This window comes from Cavia porcellus, unplaced genomic scaffold (assembly GCF_034190915.1).
Source record: "Cavia porcellus strain 051 isolate PalLab524CR breed Dunkin Hartley unplaced genomic scaffold, mCavPor4.1 scaffold_5, whole genome shotgun sequence".
NCBI lineage: Eukaryota > Metazoa > Chordata > Mammalia > Rodentia > Caviidae > Cavia > Cavia porcellus.
Genome location: NW_026947488.1, coordinates 20,175,433 through 20,198,588, shown reverse-complemented (window position 1 = coordinate 20,198,588; position 23,156 = coordinate 20,175,433). Strand labels below are relative to the sequence as shown.

The window sequence follows — 23,156 nt, the reverse complement described above, 5'->3', positions numbered from 1 at the left end:
GACAGTATATGAAGTATGAAATGTAACATATCAAGAGAATGATATTAATCTTTTTTTGCGGTACCAGGGATTGAACTCATGATTTCATGCTTACCAGGCAGGCACTTACACCACTGAGCTAAATCCCTGGCCCCAAGGAATGTATTAATGAGGAGAATCGAAATCCATAGAACTTAAAGCAAATGTAAAATAAATCTGATTCATGTAAAAAATGATGCAAAGACACTAGGAGGCCAAGGCAGGAGGATCCACATGAGTTCAAGGCTAGCCTGGGCTACACTGAGTTTAAGGCCAACCTGGACAATGTAGCAAGCCCTGTCTCCCCAAGATGCAAAAAAACAAAACCACAAAACAAAAAACAAAAACAAACAAACAAACGAAACCCTGGAACATTTCAGTTATTTCCCTGACAGAAGAAAATGGATACGCAATTCACTCTTTCAAGTTTAAATTATGGCAAAAGTTTCACCAACATGAAACAGATGGCAACAAAATGCCTAAGACAGAAATGCTATGGGCCTTTTTTCTCGGTGAAACGACAGAGAATGTCTATCTTCAGACATGTGGAGATTTCACCTCTGACTGTGCAGAGTCTCCTGGGGAGCCGCAGAGAGCCCTTACTGTGCACAGGACTTGCTAGGCATGGTAGACTTGCAGATACACAAGAGCCATGGCCTGGACCCTCAGGTTCTCGTAGTCTCATAGGGGAAAGCAAGAGACTAAGAGCAGGAATAAGAAGGGGAGTAAGAAGGAAGACTCTACTTAAGTAGGCTGGTAGAGTGAACATCCAGGAAGGGGATTCTGCACATGCTGAGGAGTCAAAAGGTGGCCAGGAGAAATAAAGATGAGGCTACATGCATGTGTCTATGTGTACGTGCGTGTGCAGGGGCAATCATATGGCTCATCCTCAGTTGTGCAGGCCTTAACAGAAAATCTGGTTTGTACTCTGGACTCAATGGAAGCACTACTGAGAGGTTTTAAGCAGAGGAGCTGGGCAAACTGGAAGCTGGCCCTGATAGGCACATCAATGAGTTAATCTGTCAGGATGGCAGATTTCTCATCTCCAAAGAGAGATAACCTCCCGGCACCACCTGTCCTATATTTTCACTGTGTGAAGAATCCTGGCCAACCACTGCAAAAGTACTTTTAGAAGCATTACCAGTGCTAGTACTCAATGCTTACTCAGTTATCACAAGGATTACCAGGTCCATGACTGGTAGCCTGCTTTGAGTCAGGTAAGGCTGGCCTAACACCAAAGGAAGGAGAAAGTTTTTCTTTTTTTCATCACATTTATACTGTGCTCATTTACTTATCTGAGTTTCCAAAGACTGATTATTTGGTGATTTTTTCCTACAACAGGATTCAAAAAGCATGTGGGTTTTACAATTTAACATATGGTAGAGCTCCTCAGAGGTTGCTGCAGGAAAGGCCCTTGGTGGTCCAGGAGTCTGGCTTGCCACCTTCCTTTCTCAGAAGCCTTGGAAGCCAGCAGCAGCATAGGGCATGGCTAAAGATGGCTCTTCCTAGGTTGGTGAGGCCACAATTCCATTAAGCTACTGTTAGTTTCATTTCTCAGTCCTTATTCTATCTAACACGTAAATTCTGATTTAGGTTCATAACTGTTCCTTCCCAAGATAGTCATTAATCAATGATCAAAACCAAAAGAAGAGGGGATTCCAAAATAAAAAGAAGCCAGACAACTCAAGAAGCTTAGTTTTGTTCCACTCTCTCTTTCCTTGTGTAATAGTGAATCACTGACCCATGAAAGGGAGGTTATGTGAGTTTTACTCCTGGAGAACCACAATTAACACCAGACATCAACAGGGTCATTTGGTTGTTTTTATTTAAAATAATGGCAAGAATAAGCAATTTTCTCACTCTAATATGTCCTCTTGAATTTGAAGAAATAAAGCCAAGTAAAATTCACATGTTGTTGCTCCTCAGGATTCCTACTAACACAAAGCATAATGAATTTCAGGGCCACCCAGATTTTTTTTTAACATTTAGAAATTCCTTCTAATTTGAATCCTGTCTACGATTTCCCTATTTAAAAAGATGGTATCTACTTTTTAGTTACTTATAATTTTATTATTTTTATTTGTGTTGAGCTAATGAAAGGAATCTAAACAAATAAATGCTACTTTCAATTGCCCATCTTAACCATTTATCAGTCCAATGGTTTAAATAAGGATGACCAAAAAATTGCATATTTCTTCATCAATTTTTATAATGACAATTTTGGGCCAGGGGTTTAGCTCAGCGGGTATAAGCACCTGCCTGGAAAGCGTGAGGTAGTAAGTTCAATCCCTGGTACCGGAAAAAAGAAAAAGACAATTTTATCAAATGTATACAGTAATTTTTATATGTATGTTAATTCTGAAAATATTCAACACATAACACGTTACAATCTGGAAAGCAGTATCTAACCTTTCCTAATTCTTCTTGCATTATTATCATCCTGTGAACATACTTTACACTGTTGTATTTGCCTTTCCTTCTTTCTGTGGGTGGTATGACTTTAATAAAATGTCTATCCACTAGATCTAATGGTGAAGATGTTGATGATGGATGCTCTGGTTGGTATTTCACTATCCCATATTTTTCAATTATTTGATCTTTTACTTCTAATCTAAATTGTGAATAACTTTTTTTTTGTACTGGGGATGGAACTCACGGCTGCACGCTTGCAAGGCAGGCGCTTATGCCGCTGAGCTAAATCCCCAGTCCGTGAATGACTTTTGAATCCTCTTCTTTTGAATAACAAATGAATTCCATATTGTTTGGTTCAAAAGGTGCATAAATATTTTATAATAATATTTATTTTCCCTGGCTTTTTGATTACAGGATACCTTGTTAGATTTTAAGTCAACCCTGTCAATACCACAGACAGAATTATTATAATTACTGATTACTATTGGAATTTTTAAAGTTTCATTTCTTCTTTCAAGTTTCATCATTTCTGGATTAGGAATGGGTGCCAATAAGGACATTTTTTTTTTGGTCTTTCTATTTCATAACACAGACTTTTCCTCTCTGATATGAGAGCATTTCTCTATTTTTCAGTTTTTTCTTTTGCAGATATTTTTTCTTTTCTTTTTTTTTTTTTAAACCAGTACCAGGGATCGAACTCACGACTGCCTGCTTGCATGGCAGGCGCTTATGCCGCTGAGCTAAATCCCCAGCCCCCTCTTTGCAGATCTTTTGACATTTCCTTCCCATTCGGTCTCACTGTCCCAAATATGTCTGTTTTATATTATAAAAGAGTATTACTGAGTTCTGGAGAAGTATAAAAATCATATCTAATATACTTATGTTAAGAATTTTTATAGATTTCAGCACAAGATTATAGGTTATTTTTCACAAACATAAATTAGTAAAAGAAAATAACCAGAACTTACTAAGTTTCACCTGAAACAAACATCAAAGGCAAACACAATGTTCTAAATAAAAAAAAGTATGCAAAAAATAGTCCATGTTAAACAAACAGATGTAGGAGCCTATTTCCTGCAAACAAGAATTGATTGGCTGAAATTGTTAAGTGGTTAACAAACATCAATTTTATTTGTATTTTCGGAGGTCCTGCAAATTACTGGCATCTACATTAGTTGTAGGTCTCTGATGTCCTGAAGCTGTTTTACTCAGTTTGGAGCAACTGATCCAATGCAAGAACACATCACTTCCCCTAAGTGCCAGATTTCTGCATCTATTGCATAAAAGCATCCAAGTCCTGCCTAGATCACATGGCTGATGCAGCAGAAGTGCTGTGACTGGCAATGATCACCCTTGGTTTTCTCGGATGATCACAGTTGAGCTATTCTAATTTTTATGACTTTTGGTTTGAACACATATGAAAGTAGGTAGGTCCTTTTTTCAGAAATCATAAAGCTAGTGACCATTCTACCCACTTTCCTTCTCTTTCATGGAGGACTGGTTTATCCAAAATACTGTAAGATTCTACATACTGTACCTTGACTATGGCAGGTCCCATCTCTCTCATAATCATCTTTATTCTCGAAATCCATGTCTTCTGACTTGGGCTCACTTCCTTCAGAAGCGTATGTGGAAAAACCTTTTTTCCTTTCTGCACTTTCTTTCCAGGGTTCTTTCAAAAGCTCAGGTTTTACTTTAAATGGCTCTGATGGAATAGCAGTGGGCTCACCTTCCACTGTGGTATTATTGGCTTTGCTTTTATACAGGTCTGGCTTATAAGCCTTGGGTTTCTCCACTTCAAATTCATCACTCCCGAGGCCATGCGCCCACCTTTCCATGTGTTTGCAGTGGCACTGGCAGAATGCTGGAGGAAAGGCCCTCGGCGGTCCAGTTTGGCTCACCACCTCCAGGCTTCCTTTCTTGGCTTCGTCCAGATGGAAGCCGTGACTCTTTTCCCTTGGGATGTTAGCAGTGGGATTAGCGAGATGTAAAACCTCTGGCTTTTCTCTTGTGCCTGCTGCCACGGTTAAAGTTTCTCCCTCATTTTCATCCTCTTCCTCATCACTCTGGTTTTGACTCAAAATCAACTTACTTTCTAAACTTTTGTTTTCTAATAAATCCATTAATTTCTGATCTGATGAGAGGTTTCTTTTGGAGTCACAGACACTAAGACTGCACATATCTACAAACCCACTTTCATTTCCCACATCCAAGGCAGTGGAAGGTATGCTTTTGGCTTCTAGCTGCCCCATGCTTCCAGGTCTCTGCCCTGCCTCGTCGCAGCAGTGCTCCCTTTCCTTTGAAATAGGTGTCAACACAGGTTCTCCACTTTTAATGTTCATTTGAGCTACTCCTGCTTCTAAGGTATCCATAAGAGAAACTGAAGCTATTTCTGCTTCACGGTCACTGGGCCGGCAGCTTGCACTTCTGTTTGCTGAGATACCAACAGCATCTTTTCTGGATTCTGCATTGATAATTGGGCCCTCCTGAAAAGAGCCTGGCTCTTGGCTGAGTACCTTACCAAACATCATATTCTCCAAGGACTCAGGCAGCAGACTTTCATCGTGGTTGATAGAAATTACATCCTGAACTTTAGAAATAAAATTGTCACAAGTCACATCAGGGAAGCTGCCTCCACGCAAACCAAGATGATCATCTCTGCTTTCAATTTTCACCAGATTCTCAGGTTCACTTTCAAGAGACTCTGAAGTCCTACTCATTTGAGAATAGGCAAGAGATTCATATAACTTGGAGTTGGTCTGGTAGAGACAACAGAGACCACCTGGTGCCTGAGTGTCAGTTCTTTTATGCTGGGCATAGTTTCTGTAGGCATCCAGGAAGGATAGCTGGGGGTCATTCATGATGTAATAGTCAGTTCGGTTCAGCCCGTGTTTAGCTGTACCGATGAGCAGGTCTCGATCATGTTTCCCACACTCCCACCAGACTGGAAGGTAGAGGCTGGGCCTGCAGAGTTGGAGGCGCTCATGCAGTTGAGGACACCTGAGTACCTGCTCTCGGACTTTCCGTAACAACTCGATGCGGTAAAGAGTTCTTGCAGCCCGTTCCTCAGTGATGGGCTCAACGTAGATGGTAGCATCTGGGGGACCTGGAGAGAACGGGAAATACAGAGCCTATCACTTCAAGTGGTTTTGAATACTTCTTGCTCTACTAAGCCCCTGCATCTCTGGCCTTACAGAGTTTTACGTGTGGGCCCCGTTAAAATTTGAAGCTAAAAGGGAAATGGATAAAGACAGAACAGGAAAACATCAGTTCTGTGTGTAATATTAGTTCCCACCTAATAAGCACATGCTACTCCCTCTCTCTGCACTAGCTACACTCTATTGTATGTGTCATCTAGTTCTCACAGAAATCTTATGACACATCACCATTCCTGTTTTAAGGATGGCAAATAGGTTTACATGAGCTACTCTGTTAGAAGGGACAGAACCAAAATGTGAATCTAGGTCTTGTCAGTATCACTGACGGTCTAGATCTTTCTTTCAATATACATTATCTAATATATAGTAGCTGCAAATATAAGGCTGAATGGGGGCCTAGAGAAAGCTGTTCCAAATTCCAACTAGGACAAAATTACAGAAGAGGTCTCTATCTGATCAGATGTTTAAATAAAACCTTTCTGTAAGTGAATACACGGTAAAACACTTAAGTTATTAAAATCTAATATAAGCAAGGTACAAAGCTCAAAGAAGGGAACACTTCAGTGTGACTTAAAAAAAAAACTTTTAGTTTAGGAAAAGTCTCTTATTTTTTGAGACAGGGTCTCATTATGTAATCCAGGCTGGCCTCAAATTTGTAGCAACCCTCCTGCCTCAGCCTCTGGAGTGCTGGAATTATGGGTGTGCACCATCAAGCCTGGCTTGTAAGATTTTAAATAGAGTTAAATTACATCACTTGGGGGAGAGAGAACATTTTAATTGAGGGTGAATGCAATTAAAAGCACATGGATTTCTAAGAACCTATATACCTCTACTGGAACCTCTCACATGGACTTTATTGTGAGAGTCACAGCTAAGTAATGCTACACTTTGAACACCAGCATTTTCATTCCCTGTCTCGCCTAACATACTGACAAACAACTTCCTCACCACCATCTTTCCACGCAGGCAGACGACAGACGTTTCGGCACATGGCCACAAAATTATAAAAATAGTGTTCCAGGCTCTCATCTGACTTCTTGTCCAGACGGGAAATGATGCGGAACTGGGTCCAGTCGAAGGTTTTCTTCTCTTGGTCATAAACAACGCCAAATGAAGACACTGCTCTATAGAAGTCTGCTTGCTCTCTCCTGGTCCACCTTAAGATGCAATCAGAGTGAGAGGAACTGTTTTTTTCCCCTCTCTGTATTTTTTTTTTAAAGAAAGCTAACAGTTGAGTACACACTATAAGAACTCACGAAATCAAGAAAGCAGGTGGAACTTCTGCTACCTTACTGTATATTTTTACTTAAATTGATCTGAGAGGCTTATAACAAAAACAGGCTATAGCCCTACTCCCAAGGAAGGAGCTCGCTTTCAAGTCTTCAGTGCTTCCTCCTCATTATTTACTTCTCTATTTCATGTGTGCAGACTTAGCTATCTCTTAGGCAATCAATTACCTACTTAATTTCCATTTGTAGGAAATCAAGAGTTTCTAAATATTACATATACTTAAATATGTATGACAACACAGAATCCTGGAAGGACCTTCCAGCCCATTAAATTCAGTCTCTGTCTTATAACCAAGGAAACTGGATCCAAAAAGGGAACAGAATCACTATGTCAGTGCGTAGGTCCTGACTCCCTATCTCCCACTGGTTTTCTACAGATGAGTTGCCCATGTCAGTATTTTTCTCCGGGACACAAAGGTTCTCTAGTCTTTAAATTCTATAGGATTAAGATCATATCGGGGGCAGGAGAGCCACCAACAGTGTGTATGAGGGGTTCCTGGCTGTCGTGCTCTTCATCGCAGCTAGGAATGGAAGGTGGGTGAGGAGTCAGCAGGGGAGTGAGAAGCAGGGAAGGGAAGGGCTGTGGTTCTTTTCTCTGTAGCTACGCCAGGATAAATGTTCTGACTTAGGAAATTTCAGAACATCAGAAAGAATATAGAAAATTAATTGGATTTGCTATGTTGTTTAATTCACTGGAAGGACAGAGTGAAATTAAGACTCAAAGAACTGCAACTTTGTGATATGTGCATTCCCAGCTTGTGCTGGCCTTCTGTACCCTTTGTTAGCTTAATTCTTAGATGAGCAAGTGATTACTGATATTATACCTTCCTTCTGGGCTTGCACTTGTGATATTTATTGCTTTCAAAAGTTTGATAAAAACAGCCATAAAGGTAGTGTCAATGCACAATATATCTTTTGTTGCTAGGAGGAGTAGGGTTCTGAAGTGGTCTCATAAATGCCAGCATAGTGTTTTTACATGACATCAACACAGACTGGGGTCTGACTTAGGGAAGATGTCAAGTTGGGAAAGTCATTAAAGTCTGTGAATTGTGAGCAGAGGGTGTCCCAGACCACATCAAACTCCTGTTACTGCGCCAACACTGTCAATGCTGAGATCGCATTTAATAAATTCTGGAGACAATGTAACTACCAGAGAGCATACATGCACTTTCCCCTCAGCTATCAGATTCACTTTTTGTTATCTGTACCCAGTAAAAGTCCAGCATGCCCTATTGGCCCTTGACCTTTACCTCTTCTGAGCTTCCTTGTTGATGAGGTCCATTTCTGAGGTTCTCCTGAACACCTCCTCCTGGACCCAGTATCCTTGGTTACCTGGTCCCAGGATTTCGGGTCGGCAGAGCTCTTTACGATTGCAGCGCTGGTAAATAGTGACCAGACGCCGGAGACGAGCTGTCAGAGCTGATGAAACCGGCCAGGGTGATTTGTCTGGGTCGGAGCTATCCTGGGCTTCAAACACCAGTGAGGATATTAGTATTTATGTACAGAACTAAAAACAAGAGTTTGAGTTTGTTTAAATAAAAACAAAGCTGACACTGGAACTTTTTTTTTCTTTTTCTGCTGATAATGTAACTTCATTAGTTATTGCTTTACTCCTCGGCCCAGCATAGCAGGATGGAGTCTTATGTCGTGGTCTACTGTTAGCTCTCCAGTGTGTCCTATGTTGTGAGGTTAGAACTGATTTGAGAACTTTTCTCTACAGCATAGGAATGAGCACATTCTTTACTATCTTCTCCACATAGTACTATGGGTTTCTGTGCAGTTGGTCTTTTCAACTATTAAAGCCTTTGTTAAGTTTGAATTCAGAAAATGCAAATTCTAACTTTTCTAAACAAAGAAAAACAAACAAACAAACAAACAAACAAACAGCTATAAAATCTAATTCCTCTAATACCTGGTAGAGTCCATCCTAACTTAAGATATCATTTTATTTTGCATTTCAATGTCAGGGAGATGAAGGCCAGAGCCATGTCTAACTATGGGACTGTAAAAGTCAATTTACTTGGCTTTTAAAAAGAGTATTCTTAAAAAATAGCATTTTAATAGATATAAACTCCAGGTAACTACAAACTTAAGCTGTACTTTTCCTTGTCTTCAGAAGGACACAGTCTCACCTGGCCGGCTGTCGTCTTTCTTCTCACCACATAAGCCTTCACCGCCATCACTGGAATTCTCCTAGAGATGATAAAGGAAGCCATTCCATCAGCAAAACTGAACTTAGAGGAAACCAGCTCAGAGGGACTCCATGGGGAAGAATAAGCATGTACAAGTGGCATCCCTGCCTGTGCACATCTCCGAGACCAAGACAGTACTCGATAAATGCAGCTTGAAAGGAGTTCTTGTGAAGTGTTTACTTTCCCTGGAATAATGTTTTCCTACTGAGAATCATCTGAAAGAATGATGAACTGGCACAGTTTCTACGGCAATTATATTTTACAAGTACTATTTTAGCTGTGAATTTAAATATTTGCTTTATCATTGTCACTTATAACTTAATATTGTCATTTTACAAAGAATGTGGTTCCTTTTTTTTTTTTTATTTTTGCTGTAAAAAAGTGTCATGCTCATAGCTTCACAGTAACAGACACTATTTTCGTAACGCATGACTGTTCCAGACATGAGACCTGCTGGTGGAAAACCCCAGGAATTTAAAGTTAAAATTACAATTTGAAGCTCCAAGTCAATCTGGAGTAAGGTCACAGGCACAGAGGTTGTTCACAGAGCTTATGAAGAGAGATACAAAAGATCCTTTCACAAGCCTGTCTTGATCTTAGGTATGGAACTTTACAAGATCCTTTAGAAGAGCATCATCTGACCCTTGCAGGAGACAATGGGAAAAAAGATCATATTATTTTCAGCGGGACTCCACTTTTAATGCTTAACTTATTACTTTTCTACTACTATCATTTTACCTAAATAATGGCACAAAACCTTAGGGTTCAAGACTTTGCCATTCTAGAGCATGGTGTTAGAGAGAATAAAAGTCAGAAAACCATGCCCTACATTCATTTTTGTGTGGCCCTCAAGTTAAGAAGGTTCTTAACCCTTTTTTTCAAGTGTTAAAAAAGGAATAAGAATATGTGGGCAGAAAGACCAACGCAGTCTAGCTCAAGATACTTACTTTCTGGTCTTTTGCTGAAAGCATTTGCTCCCAAGGTATTGGGAGGCCAATGTATTAATACAATAGGAATGGATAGAAACATATGACTACCAATAGTTACAATTCAGATCACTCTCTTGGGCCCAGGTACCAAGGCACCAAGAAAGGAGCTGAAAGAGAAAACTTTGAAAAGATAATAAGGAACAGAATGCATTTTCTGAATGCATTTCCCAACTTACATAGATAGAATGATGAAAGTTGTTACTAACATTACCAAGAATTGTGTTAAGCACTGTGCAAAAACCCTTATTTGGCTTATGCGGTTTAGTTATCTGAACTAGCTCAGGAGGTAAAAACCTTTACAGTCCTCATTTTTACAGATGAAAACAAGCCCTAGAAAGTTCATTAACTTGTCCAAGCTTGTCACATGGTTACAACTGGGATTCAAATACAAGTAGTTCAGTTTTTTTGTCTTTTTCATTTTTATTGGTACTGGGTATCGAACTCACGACTGCCTGCTTGCAAGGCAAGTGCTTATGCCACTGAGCTAAATCCCCAGTCCCTAAGTAGTTCAATTTGAAAGTCACACATTTTCAACTACCAAGCTATCTAAAAAATGGGCGACACAAGAATCCTACATGAAATCTGTTTTGATGAGTGAAAATATATTTAAAACTAAGGAGCAGTGCTAGCTAATCTCTCTTTGCCAGGTCAGAGCTGTGTTCTGCCATCTATGTCAGTCAAGAGTGGAAACTGTCATTCTGAAGTGACACTTAAGTATGTCATCTCATCCTGTCCTATTTCTTAGGCAGTTACATAAGAACAAAAACCCAAACCAACTCACAATGCCTTGTGTATCTTCCTACCAGAGAAAATCTCATTGGAAGATCCTTTCAATGCTGAAATTTGTAAGTATAGACGTTTCCAGGTGAGAAATCTTCTACTGCCTATAAAACAAAGGCAGCAGGCCCTGGAATAATCATGTTCCTCATCATAATACACTGGTGGCTAATATGTGATCACTGTATCCCAAACCCAGGGGTGCAGGTTCCTACTTTAGTGTGAGCTAGGACACAGGGCATGCAGGTTTCTTTTCAATGCTGAAATTTACAAGTATAGACAGTAGAAGCATGTAAAGTATTTAATCAAATGCTGGTACAAAGCAAAAGGGCATCCATCAAATGATACCTGGGACTGAGAGAAAACTGACAAGTAGTCCAACTACTAGATTATCACTTAATATTCTCTTTTAACTCGTGGATGTATTATGAAGAAACTTCATAATATAACAAAACTGTGGAATAATGACAACCTGCTGAGCAAAGGTCAGTTGCCAGATACTGTACTTGGTGGTTTACATACATTTTTTTCACTTCCTCATTTTAATGACCCATTTTAGACAAGAGGAAATTGTAGAATGCTCTTATGGATAGGAAAAACCCCTGAATTGACCCAAAAGCATGGAAATCATTATGTGTGCTGCACACATGTACTTAAAAAAACAACTAATCATAGAACAAAGAGGAAAAATAAACAAACCCAAAGTTAAAAAAAATTTAATAAATAGTACTGAAACAAAACAAAACAAAACGAAGTACTGTTCACAACGAAAGCAATTTAACTCCACACACAGAATCCTTTCCTTATCTGAGACTGAGAGGCCGTGTCTCTCTTGCAGTCAGTGCCCCTAGCTGGTCTTGACTTGGCGGAGGTGGTGGGAGTTGCAGGGGCAGGGCCTGTCAGGTGGTGCCTGCAAACACAGGCGTTTTCTTCTATGGCCTTACAAAACCTCAGCAGTAATGCAACAAGTGATGACCTGTCTTCTTACAATAAAAACAATCAGTGTTTGGTTCTGGGGGTACAATGGTGAAAAAGGTAGCATCCTTACCTGGACCCCAGTGTATGCTTATGAGACATAAACAAAAAGTCAACATACAGTGTGGTAAGTGCTTTTAAACACAGTGGGAAAATAAGAGTCACCCACTCTGCCAGAGCCAAATCACGTAGAGGGAAAGACATCTGAGAGGTGCCTCTTGAGTTAGATATTAAAAGTTGAACAGGAATTTGCCAGAAGAACACAGAGTTTCTCTGGGTAGAAGCAACAAGATATATAAAGTTAGGGTCACACCCTGGGGTTTTCATTTTGTAGAAAAATCAAGTATCCTACTTTTGCATAAATTTTACACAGAAAGTAGATAAACATCAAATGTCATAAACGTGAAATAAAGGAATTCTGATGGGGTGGGAGTGGTACTATGACTGAACCTGGGAAACACTGAAGTATGCAACTGTGTTTATCATTATTTTTTTTAGATTTTGACATAGGGTCTTACTAAGCTGCCTAGGTTAGTTTCAAACTCATCATTTTTCTGTCTTGGCCTCTAGGATAGCTGAGGTTACAGGTGTGCTACATGCCTGGCTGCAAGGATTTTATCATGGAGAGATTACAGGGTTTATGGAGAGGTGCGAGCAGATGAAACTCTGTTCATGTGTTGTCTGGTTTTCCTCTTCTTCTACAAAAGGGACAAGAATCATGTTCAAATAAAAGGGAAATGTGCTTCATAAGTGTGAAAATATTCTATAGTCAAATGTCGCTATTTGAGTCCAAAGATTCTTAACCTCTCAATTCATAAGGGAAGGGTACTTGTTCAATATCCAAAAATGTTCTTACAATGGGATTTGACTAAGTTGGGCATAAAATTTCCCTGTAAGTTTTTTCTGATGCCTCACTGGAGTCATGATTTCTATCCAGACTTTCTGTTTTAGAGTGCACTTGAGACCCGCTACCTGTCGTAGAAACTGTGGCACAGCAAGGATACTGTCATGCTAATTATAACAGAAGTGTATGAATGAAAGTTCTATTACTTACTGTTATTTCTGTTAACAGAGATGTTGTGTGTGTACATAGGTTTGTTAGACTTTGTTTACAATTCTAGGCTCTACTATTCCAAATGCAAATATTTAAGACTAAATGTTGTTTTATTTTATTTTGTTTTGTGACAGGGTCTCACTATGCAGTTCAGGCTGGCCTTAACTCGCTATGTACTCCAGGCTGGCCTTGAACTCATAGCAATCCTCCTGCTTCAACTTTCCCAATGTAGCATTACAGACATGAGCTACTATGCCCAGCAAGACATGCTTTAAAACATCCCTGTAGGTTCACTGAATCTAGCTGCAAAATCTGCAGTTGGTAATCATTTACTGACGACTGCATTAAACTGGCATTACTGATTACTGGCTAATTAAAACAGAGGAAGTAGACTAGATCATCTTCAAAGTCTCTCCAAACCTGAACATCCTGTGATTCTCTGACACCAGATTCTGCGAAGACAACTACAGAGTGCTCTGGAAGACACCAAAGTAGAAAGGACTCTGAATATGACATGCTAGGAAGACCCAAAGGAACTAGGAATAATTTATCTGAAAAGAGATTTAAAGGATTAACATAGTAGCCAGTTGTAAGAATATAAAATCCTATCAGAAAGGAAAGAAAGAAGTGTAACACCAGAAAGAAAACCAGTTGGATCCATGGAACCAACTCTATGAAGGCAGATTGTTGGCTCAGTAGAAGGCAGTACCATCCAACAATGAAATGGACTTCCTCAAAAGGTGGCACGTTCTTCATCGTTTCCCCTCATGGGATTACCTCCGACAGTGACACTGTAGAGGGAATGGCACAGTGAGAGACCACTTCTGCATGTGCTGGGGCTCCTTTCTATATGTAGGGCTATTTAACTGCTCTAATCAACAGGCTCCTTTGACAGAATACTTTGGGTTTCTTTAGCTCGGAATGAGAAAGAAATGCCCAGTTGGTGACTTTAGCACAGAAGGAACAGGGTGAGAGAAGTAGGGTGAAGCAGCAGGCCTGGTTCAGCTGTCGGCCATTCCTTTACATGTTCTGTTTTAGTATATGACCTGGGAAGTTAGGCTGAATCTCTTTAAAATCTGTCCAATTTAAAATCTGGGAGAAGCCATTCCAGATTCTATCTTTTTTTTTCATTTTGTTTTAATTATAACCTATCGGCCAGGTTTTAATGATTGGAAGAATGAAAGAAGCAAAATAGGCATAAATTTTATAAACAAATACATGAGTAGTTAGTTCCACAGTTTAGTTCTATTGTAAGGAAACCAAAGCTATTTTTACCAACTGTGCCACAGCTTTAGTATCCTCCTGACTGGCCGGTTAGGCAAGCAGACTTTAATATGACAGCTTTCAAAGCCAAGCCTGGCCTACAGTTGGCCTAGTGGCTGCCTTTTCATACGAACTGCTATGAGAGGAAAGGGCAGGTATGTGCACCTGAAATACAGTCTACTTTTTAATGAAAACAACACCTGATTAGAAGAAAATACTAAAATATCAGAAGAATTTCAAATCTTAACTATTATCTAGCAGTCATCTGGCAAAGTCCTTTAACTTTCAGGGCCAAATCTATTCTCAGCTGTCAAATGAGGATGGTAACATCTGATGTACACAGCTCACATTTACAAAGTGAGGATCAACTTCAACAAGTGAAAAAGGGGATACGGAAAGAGTGAAACTCCACATAAGATAGTACTTTCATTTCTTTGATGTTAGAGTTGTCTTTATGGTAAACATCTCCAGTTATAGGCAAAAGATAAAGTGATATAACCTACAGACCAGAACAGCAGAGCTTGAGTTTTAACTGTCAAGGCCAGAACCCAACTTCCTTCCGGTCCAGAGCCTTCATCCTTCAATTCTTTGCTTCTCAAATCTTGTGGATACAGGGAAACATGTCCTCAAAAAAATTATTTCCCAGGCTGGGGATTTAGCTCAGCAGCATAAGTGCCTGCCTGGCAAGTGTGATGTCATGAGTTCAATTCCTGGTACCAAAAAAAGTAACGTTTAAGGGGCTGGAGATTTAGCTCAGTGGCATAAGCGCCTGTCTTGTAAGCGTGCACGTTCTGCAAGCTTGAATCAACAGACTAAAAGAGAAAGAATGGACCATTCTTCGGTGGTGATCAGAAGAGAGATGACCCTGGAGTCATTCTAGGAAATGGTACACAAGCCACCTGGCTTCAGAATCCACACACTGACAGATATATCTGCTCTACTGTTCAGAGTATGAGAGGACCTGGTCTGCAGCTGAGATGATCTTTAAAATGCAATGAAAAGGAGCTGGGGACATAGCTCAGAGGCACAGTGCCTGCCTGGCAAGCACGAGGTCATGAGATCAATCTTCAATACCAAAGGAAAAAAAAAAAGGGCTAGAGATATAGCCCAGAGGCATAAGTGCCTACCTGGCAAGTGTGAGGTCATGAGTTTGATCCCTGGTACTGGGAGAAAGAAAAGGAAAGAAAAGAGAAAAGAAAAGAAAAGAGCAATGAAAAAAAAAAAAAAGAAAAAAATGCAATGAATTCTTTTGTTTCTAGGACATGCACATATCCTTATTTCTCATTCTATGTCCAACTAAAATCCCTAGACATCAACGTTGCACATGAAACAAACATAAGAAAACTCTGAAAGGTAAAGAAAAGAAGGTAGAACAAACTAGGAACTTGAACTCAAGGAACAACATGGTGACAAGTTCCTTGGATGTTTTTTTGCCTCATCTGGATCTGAAGGCAAAGAGGTAGAAGGCAAAGAGGTATGTAGAAGTGCCAGTCGGTGTAGATTAAACAAATGAACAAGCAAACGACAACGCCAATAAAAGCCTGCTCTCTCCAACAAAGGACCAAGAAAAAGAAGGTTAAGAACATCACAATGTAAAGACAGTAACTGCTTTACTTCAGTCCAACAATATAGACTTATACACAAAAGAAGCTACAAATACTCCTAATGATGACTTGAGCCCTGCCACTTGATGGGAGAATCAGCAGAAGAATTGTAGGGTCTTCTTGGAATTGACATTCTCTATTGTAATTCTGTTGGTTTTATTTTTACTTTTTTTGGGCGGGTACTGGGGATCAAACTTACAACCTTGCACTTGCCAGGCAGGTACTTATGCCGCTAAGCTAAACTCCCGGCCCTAGTTTGGTTTATGTGTAAAATGGTTTTTTTTTTTCCCACTAGAAAGGAAAAGGTGATGTATAGTTCTAAACAATCAACATGCACATGTTGCTTTTTTTTTTTTTTACAGTAAAACTACATATGTAAACACACACACAATTAAAAATAAAAACAGGTAAAAGTAGCAAAAGCAAAAGCCGAATTGGGGGAACTCTGACTTCTAATGGGCATTCTCTTGCTGGTGTGACACTAGAAGAAGGAAATGAGGGGCCAGGACTTCTGATAGGCAGTAATGAGCTGTCCCACTGCAACCCACAACATCAGCCAAGACTATGTGATCGATCAACAGTAATGAGAAACCTTCCTTTCAGCTAGTAAAGGGAACAGACCTGGAACACCAAAGTCTGCCCCATCTTAGAAATATGGCGGTCCCTCCATCCTATTTACCTTCAGAGGAAGTCAACTGAAATATTAAAATTTAAATAAGACCTAGAGTCTCACAGTATAATCCCGAGATGTACATACAGGTTTCAATAAAAAATTACTTATATAAATACTATGAAGATCTTGAAGAATAATCAACGATGCTAACCCTGGGATAACAAAAATTTTAATTACTAATGTAATTTAAAAATCATCAATAAGCAATTGTGAACATGTTCCTTAAGTAAGTTTTGGCAAAGAAACCAAAATACAAAGAAAAATCAAAGGGAAAATTTAGATATAATAAATAGAAACCCAACAAACAAAAAGCCAAAACCACATAAAAAAAAATCATTGGCAGGATTAATCATAGGATGGAAGAGAAAATAATAACAAAATTGAGAGCAGAATTATAAAAAGATGTAAAGAGAAAGAAATATCATAGATAAGCTTTTGAGAAACGAAAAGACAAAAAAGTATTGAAAGCAGCAAGAGAGAAAAGATAACTTATGTAAGGGAAAACCAATTTGAATGCCTGTGATTTCTCATCAGACAACTATGGAGGACAGATGAAAGTGGCACATTTTTTAAGGAAGGGAAGAAAAGAAGCATCTAGTATGTCCAGAAAAAAATCTCCTTCATGAATGAAGATGATAAAGGAGACTTAATTAGAGAAGTAGGGAGTTGGGGGAGGGAAGAGACAGAGGGGCAATGTGAGGATTAAAATGATCACAGAATGTTTTATGCATGTACAGATACTTCAAAATGAAACCTACCATTCTGAATAATTAATATGCACTAACTCAAAAAGATGTTGTAAGATAAATGCAAACTAAGAGGATCAGGCTGGGGAGTTAGCTCAGCAACTCAAGTGTCTGCCTAGTAAGTTTAGGTTGTAAGTTCGATTCCCAGTACCAAAAAACAAAAATAAAAGCAAAACTAAGAGGATCACTACAATCAGACCTATTCCAAAACAAGAGCTAAAGAAATTTCCTTAAACCAAAACAAAATAGAAGAAAAACCTTGGAATACCAAGAAGAAAGCACACAGTAAATAAATACATAAACACAGTGGACATTCCTGAGTTTTCTAAATCTGACAATGAGACAAAATTATTACATTATCTGATATGATTCTAAATGCATGTAGAAGAAATATTTAAGACAATTACATTATAAATGAGGGAAGGTACAGAGACAAGTAAAAGTGAGGTTTCTACTCTTGAAATGATAGTGCTGGCAGACTGTGATTTATATATATATATATATATATATATATATATATATATATATGATGAAATACAATAAGTAGCTATAAAAATATACAATCTTGTGCTGTGTACGAATGTTTCTGACAACAACAAACCACATATGTGACAGTGGTCTTATAAAGTTACAGTGCCTAGTGATATAACTGCCACCTAAGTTTGAGAAAGTACACTCTGTGACGTGTACAAAACAACAAAATTCCCTAGTGATAGCTTTCTCAGAAAATATTCTCTTCATTAAATTTCACCTTAATGTAGATAAACCAAAATGGAATAAAAGTGTTCAAGTAACCCAGAGGAAGTCAGAAAAAAGAAAACAAACAAAAAGAAATCAGAGAACGCAATAAAACGATACACTTAACCATATCCCTAAAGGCATCATGGCAGATTTTTAGAAAAGGCACATTATGGGGTGTGTAAACACTCATGTTTATTCTTTAGAGGTATTTTTATTGATAAATTAGTTTTAATTTTATGAGTTTTGTTAAACAATGTGTACTTAGGAAAATATCAATAAAATAAAATACTAAATTTTTAGTATGTAATGAGTGTATAGAATATCAGCATTTTAAACATCAACTGTTTATCTGCTTTTGAGATCTAAAAAATTCAGCAGAAATAAAAGTTCTATGTGAACCACAGTGAAAATACAAAGAAAACTCTACCACAAAAATAATCTTGCTTCAATTTTCAGCCCTAAGGCACAGTAACAGCACGGCCCACACACACATCTCACTTACACTGATAGCACGGGTACTCAGCTTTCCTTTCCCATGTGGCAGATCATACAGATCATCTCTCTTACCTTACTATTTTTTAATAGCACTTTGTATTTTATTTTAAAGAGAATAAAACCAAACAATATGAAACAGAATGAAGTCAATCAAAACAAAACAATGAGAGCTATACAGGACTTCAAAACAAAATAGGAAATCAACACTAGTTACCATAAAGTCTCATGTTATCTTTAAAATAGCTGCCCTTACCATGAGACTAATAAAATCAAACAAAATGGAACAGAATGAAATCAATCAAACCGAAACAATGAAAGTGATATAGGACTTCAAAAACAAGATAATAGGAAATTAAAATAGCTATCATAATATATCTTGCTATCTTCAAAATACCTGCCCATACCATCAGACATAATAGACTCTAACAAGGCAAAACAGAATAAAACCAAACCAAATCAAAGAATGAAACTTGTACAGGACTTCAAAACAAGGTAATAGAAAGGTTTTTTTTTTTTTTTTTTTTTTGTCTTTTTCTTTTTTATTGGTACCGGGGATCGAACTCACGACTGCCTGCTTGCAAGGCAGGTGCTTATGCCGCCGAGCTAAATCCCCAGCCCCGGTAATAGGAAGTTAACAATGGCTACCACCTTCCCTTTTTAGACATTTTTACCCTTTTCACCTTCACAGTATCTACTGTACAGTTTAGATTCCACTAATTCCTTCACTTTTTTAATACTATTTTGAAATAATACGATGTTCACCATGAGTCCACACCATTTCACTCATATGAGCTTGATCTCAAGTTGCATCCATTTACCTACAAGAACCTCGAGGTTATCCTTCTTTATAGCTGATTAGCTTTCCATGTATAAAAATATCACATTTTCATATCCATTCTGTGATTTATAGGCAAGCTACCCCTGCTTTTTTTCTGTGTCCTTATCACATGAAGCACTGTCTTGTCTCCTCTGACCTTCAGTCCATGAATCTTCTTTTGAGGCAAATCTGTTTCTTGTATTCAGCATATTGATGGATACTGTCTCCTGATCCGCTCTACCCATGTTTCTTTTTATTAGTGAGTTAAGGCCATCTACATTAATAGTTACTAGTGACAAGAACTGGCTCATCTCTACTACGTTATCCTCCTGCCACTGGTCTCTCACTTTTCCTCTCCCTTCAGTTCCCTGCCCTGCTCAGCAATTCTCTGCTAGTGTTCCTGGAACCACGGTCATCTTTATCCTTCCCTAGAATATATTTCAGCACTCTTTGCAGAATTGGTTTTATGGTCATGAATTCCTTTAAAGTATCTTACTTCTCCACTAATTTTGAAAGATAATTTTTCAGGGTACAACAATCTGGGTTGGAAGTTGTTTTCCTTTAGGACTTTCAACACTTTACTCAAAGCTCTCCTTGATTAGTTTGTATTGAGAAGTCTGCTGTGATTCTGATGGGTTTTCCTTTATAGGTGTTATTTCTTTTCTCTACAGCCATTGTCTGTTTTTGTGCTGAATTTCTGGAATCTTTATTATTATATGTCTTCTATGTTATTGGTCTCACTATTTACTTCACCCTCCAGAAGTGTGTGTGCATCTGTGTGCTGGGCTGTTGTCCGGGGTCTTGGGGTTCCTGTCAGTCTTACATTCTTCCAGCCAGTCTGCTCTGCAGGATGCAATGGACGAGGCCCTAATCACAAACTCATTGTCTTCCTGGTGGCCCGCCCTCCCAGATATAATGGAGGGGTACAGCCTGTGATTCACCTCCAGCCAGCCCACCCTCTGGGATGTAACGGAGGGGCGCAGAGCTCGGACTCATTCTTATCTTACTCTTTTGTTGGAGCTTTCTATTATACAATGTCCATTTAGCAGGAAAAAGAAATACCAATAAAATTAAATATCAAATAAATATTACGTTTAGAATAACATGTTCTATATCAACTGCTTGCCAAATTAAAAAAAAAGCAGAAATAAATTCCTATGTGAACTACAATGAAAATACAGACATGAAAACATTCTTTACTTCAGTTATCACATCTAAGGCATTTTTTCAAAAATGAGAACAGCATGTTACACACACAACTATCACTTACACTGATAGCACATGTGTTTTGTTTTCCTGTCTTTTTTGGTAGGACAGCTTGTCAGGCTTCCTGTTTACTTAGGAGGTTCCCATGATATTTTGCTTGTCTGTTCAATGGTCTGCTCCAGAACTCTTTCAAGGAGTTCTTCAAGCACATATACACTGTTCTTCCACTGCTGTAATTGATCATTTATCAATTCCAGTCCCAATCCTCTAAGAAAGACTCATTGTGATATTTCGTGCTTGTTATTTTTTTTGGTAACCTATGAAACTATTTATGCCTGACATGTTTAGGACAGAGTAAAACAGAATCATTGGCCAATGATTTGTATTTTGAGTGACATGATAGTTGCTGCATAATTCCAACAATATCTATTCTGCCTTTTATTTTGTTGTAAAATGTGACCATTTTAAGCTTCATTTATGTTGAGGATTCACTATCAATCTTTTTTTGTTTGTTTTGATACAAGGTCTCCCTATATAATCTAGGCTAGACTGGAACTTATGTAGTACAGGCTTACCTTGCACTCACAGGGTCCTCCTCCCAAGGAGGATTATTGGTATGCACCATCATGCCACGTCTCATTACCAATCTTATCATGATGGTGATACTTTTTCTTTATCATATGAGGCAACTGTTATATCTTTTTGAAATCCAAGTATTGTACTATATATTTTCCTATTGTGAACTTGCAACATTTTTTCAAGAATCTTAGCTTTGTTCTTGCAAATAGCTCCTGTGCTGGTCTGGTATTCTTTTAGCAAATGTAACATCAATGGGTAAATAATGAACCAATTGTTGAATGTGACATTTATGTTACTTTTTCAAATAGGTGCAACAAATCTGTTTACATTCACATGGTTTATTATTACACATAGAAAGACCTAGTGGCTGAGTTCCAAGGATGTATTTCTTTTCTTTTTCCTCCACGGATACATTTCTAAATTCAAGGTGTAAAAAGTTTTCACTTGTATCATGGCATACATTTTTATACTATATTTGGAAATTTCACTTGGCATATAATGCTGCAAGCTTCAACAACCATGAAATGGTGCCAGTTGTTCAGCAACTGTCATGTATTCACATGGTGTATAAATTGCTTGACAGGTCAGAGCTTTCAATACATGAATAACCAGCAGCCAAATTGTCAGATTTTTTTTTTTTCTTTTCTGGTGTTTTTTATATTCAAAACGTAGCAATATTAAAGGAAACCAAATCCCTTGAGTGTTATTATTGTTCTAATCTCAACCCCACATCTGTTACTTCTCCATAAATCCTTTAGATTCTGATTATTAGATGATAAAGTCCTGCTATGAAGGTTTTTAGTTCATAGTTAGGGGTCATGATAAACATATTTTTGAGTATTACTAATGATGCATATAGAATGTTTTCTTGTATTTCATCACTAGTGCATTTCAAAACATCTTTAATACACTATCCATTACAACAATTTCCAGCACTGAATCTCAAGTGTTGGCATTATGTTCAGCAGGTTTCACCCCTGGCAAGAACCTAGTACGACTTTCCAACCTGGTTCTAACATTGGATCTTAAGGTATATAAGACCATTTTGTGGCATTTTGACTAGTCAAACATTTATTTACAACATTGTTTTCTTCCTCATCTGAATCAAGGTCTTCATTCTGTACTTCTCTATCTGTCATAGATTGCCAAATTCTTTGGCCTACATGATCCAAGTCATTGTCAGTAGCCAAGCTACCTGATGACTCACTTACAATGTCCTCCCAAAGCTGCAGAAGTGAGTTTTCATGCTAATTTTACAAGAAAAATGAAAAGAAAGCATTTAATTAAAAAATTGTAAATACACAAAAATGTAACAGGGCACATTATGTGTGTTAAAGTCATTTGCACTTTGACTCACTTATGTACACCCTGCACATGTAGTATCAAGTGGTAAACACAAAGATTGCTTCCTGTATCCCTCCAGCCAGTACTGTTATGCTGCAGTACATATTTTCGTAGTTTGGGTGCCTGAACCTAGCATGAGGAACTGAGGGGTTGCATCATAATGACATCAAATGTAAACAACATGAAAACACCAACTAGAAGTCAGTGACACAGTGTAGTAGAAAGAACAACTCAATAAAATGAAAGCAAAAGAATAGAGATGTTTTATTTATGCAAACATTAGCCAAAAGAAATAGAGTACCTACGTTAATACCAGTACATATCAGAGCAAAGAAAATTACAATAGCTAGAGAGGAGCATTACAAAACAATAGTACAGTCAATCTATCAAGAACATAAAATTCTAAAAATTTATGCCTCGAATGTTTGAAACTATAAAATATGTGAATCAAAAACTGACAGAACTGAAAAGCATAAATAAACCTACAATTACAGTTGGACTCTCTCAACAACTGATTAAACAACCAGACAGAAAATCAGCAAGGAGATGGAAGAACGTAACAACTCTATCAACTATCAAGATGTAACCAACATATATGGAACAGTGCATTCCACAAAACCAGAATACATCATTTTTCAAGTGCCCATGGAACACATACTAAGTTATAAAGGGTGATCAAAAGTATAATGAGTGTTTAAATTAAAAAAAATTACAATAAAAGACACGTTACCATTAATCTCCCTCAAAACATTCCCCCTTGCTTTGAACATATTTGGCATTTTCTGAAGCAGTTCTGGAAGCCCTCTTTCATGTCTTTACAAAGT

General features: G+C 38.2%; 1 protein-coding gene across 6 annotated transcripts in view; it reads right to left on the bottom strand.

Annotated features, from left to right (window-relative positions):
* The window catches only part of Chd6 (chromodomain helicase DNA binding protein 6), a 219,773-nt gene that overhangs the window by 15,662 nt on the left and 180,955 nt on the right, over positions 1-23,156 (bottom strand). For 5 of the 6 annotated variants that reach the window (XM_003467660.5, XM_013150333.3, XM_063248338.1 and 2 more), the window contains 4 exons: positions 9,010-9,070; positions 8,128-8,344; positions 6,537-6,745; positions 3,968-5,536 (listed from right to left, as the gene is read on the bottom strand). In XM_003467660.5, the coding sequence (XP_003467708.2) occupies positions 3,968-5,536; positions 6,537-6,745; positions 8,128-8,344; positions 9,010-9,070 (2,056 nt within the window). The remainder of the gene's footprint in view (positions 1-3,967; positions 5,537-6,536; positions 6,746-8,127; positions 8,345-9,009; positions 9,071-23,156) is intronic. The other variant, XM_013150332.3, reaches the window with a different exon arrangement.